Source organism: Capsicum annuum, chromosome 1, assembly GCF_002878395.1.
Source record: "Capsicum annuum cultivar UCD-10X-F1 chromosome 1, UCD10Xv1.1, whole genome shotgun sequence".
In the NCBI taxonomy this organism is placed as follows: Eukaryota; Viridiplantae; Streptophyta; class Magnoliopsida; order Solanales; family Solanaceae; genus Capsicum; species Capsicum annuum.
This window is the reverse complement of record NC_061111.1, coordinates 83005225-83022491: the sequence shown is the minus strand read 5'-3', so window position 1 is coordinate 83022491 and position 17267 is coordinate 83005225. Positions and strand designations below refer to the sequence as shown.

Below are 17267 nucleotides of genomic sequence, written 5' to 3'. Positions count from 1 at the left end.
ATTTACTTGAAGTAATAACTCTTAAGGTGGGGAGTGAGGAAACCAAAAGTGGGATGGGAATAAACCAAGTAGCAAGAAAAAGGGTACCAAGAATTCTAGACATTCCTCTTATTAAAGGAATCGGTGAGTGAAGACAAGATCAGATCGTTAAAGTTGAAGTTTTTTTCTTCATCAAGAGTAAGAGATCTATCTAAGAACAATAAAAGAGGGATATACCATTGAAGCGGATCTTAGTCTTGATCTTCGTCCATAACTAGGACATGGAAGAGGCAATGAAATTGATAAATGAATGAGGAATTATTTTCTAGCCTAGTTCTTCCACATGAATACCATATGATAAAAAGAAAGACCTATTTACCTGTGTTAAGGATAGTGCACTAGAATCAATAGACTCTTATCAAATCCTTTTTGAGTGAGGGTACTCCTTATTTTCCTTATTATAGAGATCATTCTTAGGATAGCCTATGGTTAGTTAATATATAATTTCCTATTCATACTATCGGCTCTATATTGATTAGGGTGAATGTGAGTACAAGCCGAATCAGGCTGAAAGTCTTGAATCCGTTCTTAATGGTCTCATATCTGCTGCTTGAGTGAAAGTGGAAATTTGGTAGGATTAGAGAATACCTGCTTGTGGTTCTTAGATAAGGAAAACAATCCAATCAGTGTGGTCAGTCTACCCTTCTAACGTGTGGGGTCTGGAGTATGGTAGAATAAATTACGATGGGGTAAGGTTGCATCCTAAGATGATGAGGGCTGGTCGACTTTGAGGTGTACTCATATTTAAAATACTTGACTGAATATTCTAGGTTGACTTTGTTGGTAAAGATGTAGTGGGTCTAGTGATGGGCATTATATATTGAGTGGAGTCAAATCATACACTAAAGGATAAAAAAAAGTGCTTTTCGATAAGAGATAGAAAGAAGATAGGAGATCCAATTACGATAGTAGTTCATGGGACACGTCGCAACCCTTAATTTGCCTTTGTTGAATGTTGACTCTTTAGAAAATATAAAACATTAAATATCCTTATTTTTTCCACATCGTCTTTGGTGCACAGCTATCTATATAAACCCTCCAGGCCATTCTTTCTTTTCATAATTTTCTTTGGTTCTCAAGCTAAAAAAGAGTAATAGTAGCATTCATTTTCCCACCCACAATTAAGACCATAGACTGAGGAGAGATACCTTTATATTTCATGATGCCCTTATTGGAGAACGCTTTGATTTAATTCGCGCAATTAGATTAGAGACCCTAGGCCTACCTAATAATGTTAGGGGATTTTTTATTGGTGGGAGATTATATAGCTCTCAATATGTTGCTGAAAAAGCTCTATCCATTAGAGTACCTTAAAAATTTGTACTCCGATATCGATTAATTCCAAAACACTATTTCAAACTCTCCCCGATATGGAAAAGGGCCTTCCTTAGTAGCCTATGCTTCAAATTGGAGATCCCCCTAATTTAGGTTGGGATGCTGGATCCTCAGACCTACCCCTGGCAAGTCAACTCAGTTCCCATTAAATAAGTTAGGATAGTTTTAATAACCAGCAAGTTCCTACATTCCTAAGTCTTATGCCACATGGAAGGGGCAGAGATAGAGAGTGCCTCACGGATTTATACATTTATGGCTCACGCTAGGTAGGACTGGGATCACTACTAAATGGGACTGCTCTTCAGTCTTCCTGAATCACTGAGCGTGATTTCTTCTGCTCTAGTGCATTTTCTTACCTTTCTGCGAAAGTAATTTCCTATCTAGCCATGGGCAAGCTTCCTGAGAAGACTTTGAAGCTTTTTCCTTTTTTATAGAGTCAGTCTATTTTTTGATAAAGTGAATTCTCAAATTCTTATTCTCACACTCTCTAACTTGGCTAAGTTTTTGTACTTACATCACTTCACAATGATTACGCAATTAACCAAGTCTGCACTGTGCCTTCCCTCCCTGAGCTCACTCGTACAAGGTTAGGTCTCGAGTAGTAGTCACTGACGAAGAATAAGATAATGAAGAAAATTAGTATCCACCCTCATATGCAGCGACGACCTCTGTACTACCAGGGCTGACCTATGAGGAGTATGATAGAGCAATTTAACATAATCTTTGAAAGAAACAAAAGAGCCAAAGAGCATCCTCGAATCCTGATAAAGCCCCTGAAGCTGGAAGCCTACTAAAGAGGGCTTCTCTTTCTAGTTCAACAAGTTTTAAATAAATCAAAAAGATTTTTTCAGATGAATGACTTGATTCTACTTCTTTCACTTTCTTTTGCTATTGGTCACTAGTCTAACTAAATAACAGTTATATATAACTATTTCCTCTCTTTATCTTATCCTTAACTTAATAACTAAACTTCTCCCTCGTAGTTATCCTTATTCTGACCCTGCCACCTGTCGAGCCTAACAGAGCCTTTCACCTTAGGCATGATAGCTTCACTCTCGCACCTGCATTATCTAAGAAAAGCATAGAAATAATTCCCTTATCCCTCTCCTTAAGTTAAGAAAAAGGAATACTGCTTGACTAAATGAACATTGGCTTAACCTTTCTAACTGACACCCCAGTCATAATGACACCAACATTTTTTTTCTTTTGAACAAGCCTTCAAAATCCAAATTTTTTATCCTTTTATTTGAGTGCATAATAATAATAACTGGAGGGTTTCATTAATGAAAATAAAAGTGGAGGCCCGCCATATACTACCATTGTGGTTTTCCATTGATTCATTATCAATGGCCCACCCTTTCTTTGAACCTTGTCAATGATCTAACTTAAAGATATGAACTAAGTTCCATTTGATGAGTAACTGAGAACAAAGGATAGGGATATGGAAAGAATGAAGTAATGAAAGAGGAAGTCATTGCTAGTAGTAATGATTTGTCATGATCCATTGGTTCATATAGAATCCATGTCCTAGGTGTATCAAAAAACATTCTTTTCACTAAGCGTATATAATAAAATAGAGTGAAAAGGTACAACCCAAAACCAAGGGGGTACAAAATAATAGCTGAATCCTTTCTGAACCGCAGGAGCTAGTTGCCCATCATACGACTCACCAACTTCACTTGCCTCTATGGGAGGCTCGTTCCAGGCAGGTTTGGATCACTTATAATACATGGGATCTACGAAGGAAGGGGTTGGGTTAGGACCATTTTCAATATGATTTTTTTCCTGTATTTGTTCGATCAGAAATGTGAGTCTATTTTGTCTACTTTGTTCATCCCCTTCTATCAAAATGATCAAAAAGAAAGGTGAGCTTGCTTCTTATTCCCGTCCTTGATTTCTTTTATCTCTGCCTAGCTCGTTGTAACCTATGTTGAAGAAAGGATTGGAACCCTGTAGAGAATGAAGAGGGGCCAAGGATCTTCCTCTTAATAGTATTTTTTGAGGCTTCACTCTCCCTCCTGAATAAGTAAGGCCCCGTTAATCCTGGGAGAAGATGGGGATAAAGAGTAAGGATTGAAGCCCCCTTAGCTCTACCAAGCACTAGACAGGGGTTAGCTCTGTAAATGTGTAGAGCCAAGTATAGTGTGGTGTAGTATTAGGCACTTTTAGTTCCCTTTCTTTCTACTAGATCACTCCAGTGCTTCGAGTACTACCGACCCTCTACCATCCATTGCAGCATAGCTTTTTCATCGGCTGGAGGGGGGGCTAAATGCAGTTCTTTGAATCAAAGGTTGAATGAAATAGATTCGTTTTTAGATAGAAAAATCGAAATCAGATAGGATAGATGGATGTATCTATATTTTAATTTGTATATATTACTAATATAAATGGTTTTATATAGTGTTGTAGCATAGAAAGAAGCCCCAAATCCTTGATTTGGCCAGGAAAGACTACACTGCTTTGGGCCCAGGAAGCGAAGGGAATGAGCTTGGTTGCTTCTTCTCTATACTTTTTTTTCTCCGTGCCTGTTCCGCATGCGGTTCGCACTCCATTGGTGCTTTTCTCTCTTCTTATTCTTCATTGGACAGTTTGGATGGACTTTGCCATTTTTTCCCAACTAAAATTGAAAGGGTTGTATCATATCGAGATGTTGATTCATTTTCCACCCCTAATGAGATGGGGAATTTTTCACCCCTTATTTAGACTTTTGGGCCCTTTATCTTTCTGAATTGAGACCCAGCCCAAATCGTATCATTCAAATAACCAACGGGGAGCACCTCAGCATACGATCATGCACAGTAATTGGGAGTCCTATTACACCTAAGTCCAACTGTAATTTGTTAAACCAAGGTTTATTTTATGTAGTCATTGTTGACTCTTACAAGGATATTGAATAGACGGTTGATGAATAAGACTTGACCCTATCTTTTGTAACATGAATTCCCATCCGTGTCGCAATGGATTCAGTAAGCTACGTGTCCAGTGCATGGAGAGCTCCCTTTGGTCCCTCTTTCTTACTTACTCGTGGCAATCTTTTTGCCGCCCAACGACCTATAACACTAGTCACTACTCCCACTGGGGCTAGGAAGTAAGCCCCACAACCCAAAGTGGCAAAGAATAAATAGAATTTGCTACAAAAATTGGATAACGGGGGTATTCCTGCATATGAGAACATAGTAATAGAGAAGGTAATAGCCAAAATAGGATTTGTTTTAGCTAGAACCCCCAAATCAGCTATATATTTGCCACGGGTTTATCGTAATGCTAAAACTATGGCGAATGCCTATTTCATCATTGATGCATAAATAAAGATACCAAATAGTAGTGATTGAATTCCTTCTATGGTTCCACATGATAAACCAATACGAATATAACCTACATGTCCAATTGAACCATAAGCTACAACTCTTTTTACTTTTGTTTGGGGTATGGTGGCCAGTGCTCCTAAGATCATAAAAGCAATATTGTAGAAAAATATGATTTTTTGCAATGTAGCTCCATAAGAACCATAAATAGAAACACATGAAATATTTGCAGAAATAGAGATTTTAGGCGCAATACAAAGGAATGTTGTAACCGGGGTGGGTGAACCCTCATAGATATCAAGTGCCAACATATATAGAGTCAAAGATATATGGAATCCGAAGGATAGGGGTTTTCTTTGTATCTCGAGAAATGGAATAGATAGGGCCCTACAAATTTAAAATTTGTCGTTGGGGAATTCACCATAAGGGAACAAGGAATTCTCAACGAAAAAAGTTCTCTTTGAACCGAACATGAAATTTTTTTTTCCATCAGACGACTTTTCCTGTAACTCTACTCTCGACTTGTATTATATATCCAAAATGGTCTACTCTCATCCATTCCACATGCTACCTTGCAGAGACATGGTTATTTGAAGTGTATTCTCTCTTTTATAGTAGATGTCAAACCTGTTGTGCCCCATCGACTAAGAAAGAGGTGGACACTGCAGCTACATGGACCCCTTTCTTTTAGTTGTTGCCAGTGCTTTCCCAAGCCGAGACAAAATTTCTTATTAAAAAGGGTAGGGAAAGCCCGACGGCTGCTATCGCAATAGGAAGGGTAGAACGAGGAGAAGAGATAAAAGCCACTGTAAGGAGAAGGGCCCGACAATCATACCATAGTGGTCAAAAAAGTGTGTTCCCTTCAGATAAGACACACCTACGACCATCCTCTACCTTCTTCATTTTTTATGAAAAAAAAATCTCGATCTTCGAAAGCATTTTCCTTCCCCCGCCGCACCTTCCTCCCTTCGTCAAGCCTTTACTTTAATGGTTGGGAAAGCATTCTCTTATCAAAACTTGGTGATCATTTTTTCCAGCCTTAGTAAAATAGGGGTGGGTTTGGCTTGAACATAGGCTCAAATAGAATGTGAAGGGTCCTAGCTACTCCATGCATTCAATAAAAAATCTTGAAAGCTTTGGGGATGACAAAAAAAGGGCATTTTCCTGTGTTGCACTGAAAAAAAGGACCTAAGAGATGAGCATATCCTCTCTTAGGTTTCTTCCTCCTGGGCCCATCGCCGCCCAACCCACATTAGAGGGGAAGATTAGCAAAGTGAGAAAAAACAGGGGGAAGCGGAGCAACATCTTATTCTCTTTACGAGAACTTCCAGATCGTAGAAGCTTTCAGAACAGGCTCTGCATTAATTTCTCTAGCAGAAATGATCCATTCCATTCGGGCTTTGAGGAATCCAAAAATTGGATGTGAGAATCAATGATAGATAGACAAGAGATAGATAAACGATATATATATATATATATATATTTCTCACAAAAAAATTATGTGATTAAAGAGAAGATGGATCCTTTAACCTATATCGAACACTTATTCCTATCTATTGATAGAAAGATCTTCATCAGATACCGAAAAAAGCCTTTTTTTAGGAATTACTTATATCCAAAGCATCTTTTTACAAGCACCCCACCCCATACAACTAGTTAGGGGGGTTGTTCGTTATTTGAATAAAACAAAGTAAGTAGTAGGGGTGTTCAACCATTATAAGGAGATGGGCTTCATAGAAAATTTCATTCTGAAGGAAAGCGAAGAACTAACCTTTAGTAAATAGGAGCCCTACGACCCTCTTGCCGACCTTATCACTTTAGTTTAAGGGTAAACCCATTTCCTAGTCACTGAGTTGAGTGCACCTTTGGTACTTTAATAGGGCGAGCATTTTGATAGTGGCTTATTTCATTTGTTAAGGTGACAAATACTTCACTGACAAAAATAGCTGGAAACTCGAGAGACTCACCTCTGGAGAAGCATTTTCCGGTAACCAAAGCCTCACTCTGATTATATCGTGAGGCTGAGTAAATCCAATCCATAAAACCAGAAATAAAACATCTTTCGCTCCCTTTCATCAAGTAGGTAAAGTAGGCATATGAACCACCTTGCCTTAGACTCCATTGGAATAAAGTAAAGAAGGACGAGGAATGGAGAAAAAAAAGGGACAAAGGCAGTCTTGCTTGGTCCGAAGGTTGCTGGTTCAGGGGTAGAGTACAGTACTAGAAGTCCTCGAACTTCCAGGTGATTTTTATTTTGAGCAGCTGTTCGCCATTGGATCTCGCCAATACAGCTCCCTATAGTTTTTGTTATCGAGATATCTTTTTTTCATTTTTCCCCAGGATTTTTTGGGGAATCTGCTCTCATGATGCAAATAGTCAAATCTAAACTGAACCCTGTCACTCTTTTTTCTTTCCTTGCGAGCAGAAAGCACACCAACAGCATGCATTGCATGATTCTACTATGTTTTTTGCACTTAAATGAGTGGATAGTTGATCAGAAGATAACTTTGATTTTCCCAGACATTAGACAGGCGGCGTGCTTATCTTGTGTGACAACTCTACAGAGCGAGTTGCTCTTCTAGGCGGGCAGCTATGTGATAACACTATAGAGAAAGCGGTGATACACCCAAATTACAACTCTCGTTAGAAAGTGTAAGCGGTCGCTGTCAAATATACAACCCAACTGGGTTGGGTGTCGAATCCCATAGGGAATACTGTGTTCACTAAGTATTGTGGTTGTTACTATGCTGTTGATCAAAGGTTCCAGAATAGAGGGGGATTTTGATTAATCAATTATATTCAAATGTTTTTCGTGGAAAGTAATCCAACTGTAGGTTATATTCCTAATAGTAATTCAATAAAAGAAGTCAAACTAGGGTTATGGTTACCAAGATGCTTAAGCATCTAGGGTTGTGAGCTATTGTGGATTCCCAATGAACAATTCCTATTGCAAGAGTAATTGAATTGTATGGTTTACCCATTAGTTTCTCAACCTAAATGAGTAACTTATTCCTTAATTCGTTCAAACATAGGGAACATAGTATTAATTCAACTATAATCTCACGTAGGTTGATCTGGTTAAGGCTTCTACTTTCTTTCCAAAGGTTAAAGCCTTTAGATTTATGTAAACCCTTTCTTTTCCGAACAGACACTTTTCTATTAGAACAAGCGTTGTTCTTGGGCTCACTTTTTAAGTTTGCAACCAAGAAAAGTCATTAAAATGAAGAAGTGTTTAAGCAATATCAATTACTCATGGAAATTTACTAGATTCACAACCCAAAATCAATTTTTCACATCAAGGCTCCCATAAGCCTAGTTATGGGAGCTTAGCCACAAATTTCCACCAGATAAAGAGAAAAAACCATTGTGTTATTCATAAATCAATTCAAAGTTTACTTACAAAAGTCACAAATGTTATTCTTCAATCTTCAATAGAAAATATGATAAAGGAATCTAGATCCACAAATCTTCAATGAATCTTAGAGAAAAACTATGTAACAATGTATTTTCAGTATGAAAAAACCCTAATAAAAGATAAAAGATGGATAAAAGATATCCAATAAAACCTAAAACTGGGTATTTATATGTTCCCACGTAAAAAGTATTTAAAATTACAATAATATGAAATCCACGTCCAAAATGATGGCCAAAGAGGTGGTCCGTTGCAAGGCTGACGGTCCATTATTTGGTCCATTGTTGCTGATCCTGGAGGGTCACTTTCTAGATAAGACTGATGGTACAAATGGTGGTCCGTAGCAAAACTAACAATCCACAAACTTGACCATCGTTGACGGTACTGGAGAGTCAGGTTTTGGATAATCCTAACGGCTGGAGTTCTGGTCCGTCGCAAGATCGACGGTCCACCATGTTGGACATCGCTGAGCATTTCAAGATGCCTGGTTCTATTGAGCGTTGACGGCCAAAGTGATGGTATATCACAAAACAGACGGTCCACCACATGGTCTGTCGCTAGTTCTTTAGAATTTATGGGTTCTACCTCAATATGATAGTTGAGTTGGTGGTCCTTTGCAAAACTGACGGTCCACCATTTTGGCCGTCAGAAGTGTTTTTCTACTAATTTTCTGAGTCTTTTCCTTCATTCAACTCCTTACCCTGAAACACTAAAAACCAGTATTAAATGCAACCTTGGTTCCTTGAAAACATGCAATTTTCCTAAGAAAAAAATAAAAAAATGTTCCATCAAAAGCCGAAAGATCAACACCTCTAACTTAAGATAATTGCTTTTCCTCAAGAAACTCAGTATCAAATTGAAAATATGAACAAATTGCAAATCAGTATCAACCATTCACTTATCATCCAAATCATATGGTTTAACATATCAGCGTCTATACCCGACATTATTTAAAATTCAACTCATCAACACAACATGGATACAAGTATCTACAGAGATCAATCAAATTAAGTATGACTTAATTCGACCTCACAATCAAGGAGATCCACCACTCAATATCATCTAATTCCCCCTTATAGATGAGCTCCAAGATCAAGCAGATCTTTTCTAGGCTAGTTTTGAGGTATTAGGCTATGTTATGATGAAATTTTGGGCAAAAGTGACTAAAACTATGCTTTAACTCTCTTTGCCTACAAAACAATTCTTCTTACCAAGGCCATTGCTTTGCTAGATCACTTACTCTTTTCTCATTCATTCATGCTTTACCATAATACACCCCTTATATATATATATATACACCCACACAAGAATCAGCCACCCTTAACTTAGGTTGATGCCATAAGTCAAAGAGCACATTGTCTTAACTAGATCAGGGCCAAATGCTTTAATTCAAATTCTAGACTAACTTTCCATTAGGCAATAAAGAGTCCTACAATAGCCACCCTCAACTTAGGTGTTTTGCCTAAGTTTAGGTACATATTTCTCATTACTAGGCCAGGGCCAGAGCTAGGCATCAACAGCTAAAAGAGAGTTAACTAGAATGTTTAGTGATGAAGAAAAATTAACAAAGGTTGAATGAAGGGTTTAAAAATGGAAACTTATTTTAGGTAGGGTCAATTATTTTGGCTCAATAAACTAAAAGCACAAGGTGTCCTGCCATTACTTCTTATCCCATCAACTGTAGAATAACATCTATTGAACCAGGCAAGTTCTAGGTACTATACTATGTAAGAACTAATACAAATATTCGCACACACAGTGGCAACTGAGTCCCACCTATTCTACTATTCTTAAGATTTGCTTCACATATCATGTGTATTTAGAGGTTAATTCTAATTACAGATTCACTAACAGTTGATCACATATTCTAGGAAACAAAAGTAAATAGTTAAATGGAAACAGTCATAGTTAGGTGCCAACATCATTCATCATTCGTATTCACAACAAGATAATAACACAAACTACACTTTTATTTCATGGACCAACCTTAGCAACATAACAACACTTAAAAACAAGAAAAATGTAAATCTGAAGTTAAACCTAAACACGTCGCTTCTTCTAGATAGCATATGGCAGGTGTCCAGGATGTCGGCAACACAACCCCCTATGGTACAAGCACCCCACCCCTACAAAAAAATACATGTATTGTCCTCAATGCATCAAACCAAAACAAGTAAGTTAGAAACATGCATGTTGCACCATAGGTGCGAAGATCTGGTGTCAACCACTTAAGACGAATACAAACAACAAAACACCTTGGGTTGTCTCCCAAGCAGTGCTTAATTTAACATCGTAGCACTACTCAGTCATCTTGGCTACTCATAATTCATCAAAATACCTTGTTTATACCTCTTTACTTCACTTGTTGAATAAAGAAAATGCTTTATTCCTAGTCTAGCCACTTTGGACACACTAACACCCTTGCTTTCAAGTTTAATCACACCAGCCATGGTCTCCATAGCAGACCTATCCTTAACTAGTACATCTCACTCATCTTTGTAAGATACATCAACAATCAAGAATACACTCATCTCCTTTTGTTGTTTCATAGATTTACACTCTTCAAAACTATTTCTTAGATTTAAACACTTCAAAACTAACCTCTTCCCCGTTGAGCCTAAATATCATCTAATTTAACTCCAGGTCAATTAACACTCTCGCAGTTGGTAAGAATGACGTACCCAAAATTATTGGTACTTCAAAGTCCACTACGTAATCAAGAATTACAAAGTCGGCAGGAAATATAAAATTAGCAACTTTTACAAGTACATCATATAGAATCCCTACAGACCGCTTCACAGACCTGTATACCATAACTAGCCTCATGTTTGTGGGAACAGGATCCTCTAAACCTAATTTCTTATACATAGCAAGCGACATCAAGTTTATACTCCCAAATCACATAGAGCTTTTGAAAAATCAATAGACCCAATAGTGCAGAGGATGGTAAATGCTCTCGGGTCTACCTTCTTCTATACCAAAAATCATGTGGATATAGCACCACAATGATGGAGATTGTCCACCAGCTCATGGATAACTGCCTGCTTCTTTGTGACAAGGTATTTCATGAACTTTACATATCCAGGCATTTGTTCTAATGCCTCCACCAATGGAAAATTGATCGTCAACAACTTAAGTATAGCCATAAATTTGCCAAACTTTATGTTGTCGGCCTTCTTCTTCAATCTATGAGGAAATGGAGGCAGTAGTTTTGGAAGAGAAGTCACCACTGCTGCTTTTCTTTTCTTTTCATTTTACTAATCCATAAATTAATTGATGATTAGAAGGAACATCAATGTCATCCTTCTTATTAGAATCTAAAGTATTACTTTCTTCAACTCAACATCATCTTTTATCACCACTTCAATAATAGCTTTGCCCACAGAAGGGCCTGGTAATACCTTACCACTCCGTATGGTTATTGCCACACAAGATCTATCATTTTGAGGGTTCTAAACTGTATTACTTAGAAAAGTTCCACTCTTTCTTTGGTTGAATACTGTAGACAATTAGCTCATTTGCTGCTCCAATTATTTGATAGCAGTTGAGTGTGAATTTACTTATTAACTCATGGAAGATAAGTCACTCTTCGTCGTCGTTACCCTAGAGTTGGTAGTCTCAACTCTCTCTAATAATTTCTCCATCATGTCCTCCATGGACATCTTGCCAGAGCTAGTTGTGGCATTATCTCTGCTTTCAAAAGGTACATATAGTCCACTCCTATCATTTTTTCCTGTTCCCTTGATCTCTATCATTGTAACTAGCTTTGTCGTAATAGTTCTGACCTTGATTTCCTTGGCTATTGCCTCAGAAACACCCCTAATTATTTAGATAGTTTACCTCTTCTTCTAAATTAGAATGAGCTCTTCCCTGGGATGCAATAGCTTTCAACTTCTCCATTTTTCCAGACAATAGATGCTTAGTCAGTAAATCCATCTATGTCTTTAAATATGCCATATCTTGGTCATGTTCTTCCTCTTTCTTGTATTGTTCTGTAGTCATACTACCAGACACAGTAGGTCTTGCTACCACAGAATCCTTGGTATGCCAAGCTCTACTTGTTTTGGTCATTTGATCAAGCATCTTCGAGGCCTCTAAAAAAGTAAGGTCAACAAATGACCCTCCTGTAGCATTATCATTGACTGTCTTTGTAATAGAGTTCATAGCCCAATAAAGAGTATACATCAACTGAATATCCTTCATGTTATGGTTTGGGCATTACATCATCTTTTTTTAAATCTCCTTTAGGTCTCATGAAGAGCTTCAGTAGGAAGCTGTCAGAAGTTACTGATTTCATCCCTCAATCGTACCCTTTTGGAGAGTGGAAAGAACCTTTCGAGGAAAGCCTCTTCAACTACCTCCAGTTGACTATAGAGTTAGGAGTTAGTTCATTTAGCCCTAGTGTAGCCTCTCTATACAGAGACAACGGAAACAAATACAGGCGAATAGTATTCTGACCCACTCCTAGATTATCAAAGGATTTGTAAATGGTGACAAAATTCACCAAATGCATGTTTGGATCATATGCAGGAAGACCAATAAAAAAACCCCTTAAGATGAAGGAGTTGAATCATCATATTGGTAATATTAAATTTAGCTCTTGGTGCTAGAGGCGGAGGAATGATAGCTCCAGTAGAACCTACTCCATCCATTCCATCTTTGTTTTCATTCAGATCAAACTTCACTGGTTGATGTTCTTATCTTTCCCTAAAGGGACGATTTATGTTTGCATTCTGATTCACTGGTGCAACCTTATTCTCTACACACCTTGGATTAATAGGATCTAGCAAATCATCATCCCCCAAATCATCATTGTCAGGATTAGGATGATGCGCCTGTTGGCCGTAATTCTGCTAATTTAGTTTAGCTCTAGCCAGAGCGGCTAGTCTTTCAGCATCTTGGGGATCTGCCATTCTACCAATTAACTGCATTTTCATATGTAATGGTAATAATGGTTCACTCGATCTCCATTTATTTGGCATGCATAATAACTACCCTACACAGACCAAAAATGATAAACAATAGTAAAATTTAGGAAACATGACCAAAGGTTAATTAACAAACATAAATTTAATTAACAACAGTATTCCCTAGCAACGACGCCAAGTTTGATATGCCCAAATAATAACTCTCGTTAGAAAGTGTAAACGGCCACTGTCAAATATAGAACCTAACTGGGTTGGGTGTCGAATCTCATAGGGAATACTGCGTTCATTAAGTATTGTGTTTAATACTAGACTTTTGATCAAAGGTTCCAAAATAGAGGGGGATTTTGATTTATAAATTATATTCAAATGTTTGTCGCAGAAAGTAATCCAAGTGTAGGTTATATTGCTAATTTAATAAGAGAAGTCAAACTAGAGTTATGGTTACCAAGATTCTTAAGCAGCTACGGTTTAAGCTAATGTGGATTCCCAATGAACAATTCTTATTGCAAGAGTAATTGAATTCTATGGTTTACCAATTAGTTTCTTAACCTAAATGAGTAAACTATCCCTTAATTCTTTCAAACTTAAGGAACATAGTATTAATTCAACTATAATCTCACATGGGTTGATTCGGTTAAGGAATCTACCCTCTATCTAAAGGTTAAAGCCTTTAGATTTATGAAAACCCTTATTTTTCAACAAGCACTTTTCTCTTTGAACAAGTGTTGTTCTTTGGCTCACTTTTCGAGTTTGCAACCAAGAAAAGTCATTAAAGTGAAGAAGAGTTTATGAAATATCAATTACTCATGGGAATCTACTAGATTCACAACACAAAATTATCTTTTCACATCAAGGTACCCATAACCTAAGTTAAGGGAGCTTAGCCACACATTTCCACCCAAGAAAGAGAAGAAACCATTGTGTTATTCATATATTAATTCAAAGTTTACTTACAAAAATCACAACTATTCTTCTTCAATCTTCAATAGAAAATATGATAAATTAATCTAAACCCACAAATCTCTAATGAATCTTAGAGAAAAACTATGTAACAATGTATTTTCAGTATAGAAAAATCCTAATAAAAGATAAGAAATGGATAAAAAATATTCCAAAAAACCTAAAAATGGGTATTTATATGTTCCCACATAAAAAGAATTTAAAATTCAAATAATATAAAATCCGCATCCAAAATGATGGCCAAAGTGGTGGTCCATCGCAAGGCTAATGGTCCACAATTTGGTCCGTCGTTGTTGATCCTAGAGGGTCACTTTATGGATAAGACTAACGGTCTAAATGGGGGTCCATTGCAAAATTGATTGTCCACCATCTTGACCATCGCTGATGGTACTGGAGAGTCAGCTTCTGGATACACCTGATGGCTGGAGTGGTGGTCCATCGTAAGATCGACGGTCCACCATGTTGGCTGTCGCTGAGTATTTTATGATGTGTGGTTCTATTGAGTACTGATGGCCAAAGTGATTGTCTATCACAAAACTAATGGTCCACCACATGGTTCATCGCTTGGTCTTCAGAATTTATGGGTTCTGCCTCGATATGACAATTGAGTTGGTGGTACATCACAAAACTGATGGTCCACCATTTTGACCATTAGAAATATTTTTGAGCTAATTTTTTGAGTCTTTTCCTTCAGTCAGCTCCTTACCCTGAAACACTAAAAACCAGTATTAAATGCAACCTTGGTTGCTTGAAAATATGCAATTTTCCCAAGAAAAAGATGAAAAATATTCCTGTCAAAAGCTGGAACATCAAGTGGCGCTTTCGTGTAACATGCTATGGTCTCAATGTCCTTACGAGGTAATGATGAGTTTTACATGCTATAAGAATGGCCCGCACGCGGTTAGAAGGTTTGGTCGTAGAGCGATACCACCCATCCTACCATTACACCTATAGGCGGCCATCCAGCAGCTGCTCGAAAAAGAACTGCAGTGATCTTGAATATTGATCCAACAGCGATAAATAGAATTCCGTTAAAAATACCACTAGATCGAGCACCATTGATTTTGTATCCGGTCAAAATCTTGGCTAATTGGTCAAAGTGGGTAGCTCCAGTAGACCCATAGATCATGGAAGAAATACAGTAGGTAGGCATAAGATCTACACTACACATATAGATGCAAACCCTCTTGTTACCATACGTGCGAATCTCACTGCATACAGATTACACAAAGACTCCTAAATCCATCCTGAGCCCTTTCTTCTACCTCTTCTCTCCAATCTTTGATCAAACTTGCATTCTCCAGGCTCTATGAAATGGGGGTTTTTCCTTTACCTATCGTATGTATCGACTTGGCTTTATCCTGAACCAAGAAGGAATTTTGGCAGACGTATGCATGTAGGAATACCGACGACTACATAAGCTAAAAGACTATAACTATAAGACAGGCCAGAAGCGACTCACTTCTATTCTCATTGGGATTGGATATAGATGGGAAATCTATAGCTCATTGTAGTTCGCCAACCTCTTTAACTAACATATGATATAATTTCACTCCACAACACGATAAAAAAAAAAGAGCTTAGCTCGGTTGGCCTTCCTACGCTGAAGAATGCCTCTTTTCTCTTCTCTAAAGTCTACAACAAATAAGTGGGAGACGCAGGATTCAAACCCCTGTTGAAAAACTTCAATAGATTTACAGTCTGCCACTTTTGACTACTCGACCACTCTCCTCTTCCTAGGCTGAGGGCCCCGTCAATGGGTTCTAATTCTAAGAAGGAGGCGGCGCCCTAAATTAATCAAAAAGCTTATTGATTTAATTGAAAGTAACTAATACAATTAGCTTAGCTAGAATTCCAGGAGAATTTAGTCATTTAAGAACTTCGTTTCCACTAGTAAATTAGACCATTTCCCCAAAAAAAAAATCAGAGCCTAAAGGTAAAAGAGTTCAGTCTACAAGAAGCTAGCGGAGCTTTAGCCATTGGGCCACATCCATCTATGCTAAACAGTAACCCTTTTCTTGTCCATTATTCAAATGACGCTAGTGAAGACTAATTCCTTTCGGCTAATAAAGACACTACAACAAACAACTTACCGCTTTTGATGTCCCACGATTCTTCTAGTTTAGAAACAAAGGAGAAAGACACCACTAGAGGCAAGAGCTAGGTCAGAAAAGCAATAACTCAAAAATATCCCCAAGTAGGATTCGAACGTACGACCAATAAGTTAACAGCTGACCACTCTACCACTGAGGCAAGCGCTAGGTTAGAAAAGCGATAACTCAAAAATCTCCCCAAGTAGGATTCAAACCTATGCCCAATCAGTTGACAGATGACCGCTCAACCACTAAGCTACTGAGGAACAATAGACTTAATGTTGGATGCTGACTCTTGTTATTTAACCTATGACAGAAGAAAAATGAGTTTGTCACTCTTTTTCACATACACCAAGAGAAAATATTATGATAGCAAGCCCCTTCCCAGCTGGAGAGCCTCCAGGATAAGGAGGCAGCGATCAACATACACTCTCGAGATTCATATTGATCAATAGATCTCCATGCCCTGCCAATTCGCTAAGTAGACCCACTCTACCGAGGGGTAACAAAGGCTGGAACTCTTCCTTCCAAAAACAAGGGACCTAGTTCTCATCCTAGAAGTTAGTAGGTATGAAATAGTCCCCTCTCTATCTATCTCACCGATTTTATACTACAAAGTAGAACATCTGCTATTCAATCATAGAATCTATTCTGATCAAGCTGAAAAAAGTCATCCTTATATATGTTTGGTATTAGTAAAGTGCTAAGACCCTATCTATAGTAAAAGGGACCTTTCTTGATCATTAGTGCTGGTTTTTTATTACAGTTAGGGAGCCCTTTTTATTTCTCAAAGTCAACTTTCTCCCTTCTTAGTCAAGCTTTAAAGTCCCCACTTTAATTAGATTTATAGGATACTTGAAGAAACATAGGTTTGGAACCCTATACCTATACAAGGGGCTAGTCTCGATATCGCTTGGTGGTACCCATCTTAATGATTGTTGACTCAACATTGATTTCATGCTTGAGTTAAAGGGCTCTCTCTCCATCCATCGAGTCAAGTAATTCACTATCAAAAATTTCTCCACCGCCTATCTCATGACATGCTCCTTCTTTCTCTGAATCAGTTCCTAGTGTTAGTCAATCAAGATTCGCCATCAAGAGAGGGAAAATCCTAGACTTTAGGTTAGGCCAGTCTCATCATTCACGCAATTCCCCCATCCATCAATTGATCACACGACTATGCATCCAGTCAGCG

The 17267-nt window shown here is 37.9% G+C and overlaps 1 protein-coding gene across 1 annotated transcript in view; it reads right to left on the bottom strand.

The window, feature by feature from the left end:
- Positions 1-2759: 2759 nt before the first annotated feature.
- The window catches only part of LOC107856122 (NADH-ubiquinone oxidoreductase chain 2-like), a 36311-nt gene continuing 21803 nt past the window's right edge, over positions 2760-17267 (bottom strand). The window contains exons 3-5 of the mRNA XM_047411220.1: positions 14963-15190; positions 4782-4997; positions 2760-2949 (exon numbers count right to left, since the gene is read on the bottom strand). Of these exons, the coding sequence (XP_047267176.1) occupies positions 2760-2949; positions 4782-4997; positions 14963-15190 (634 nt within the window). The remainder of the gene's footprint in view (positions 2950-4781; positions 4998-14962; positions 15191-17267) is intronic.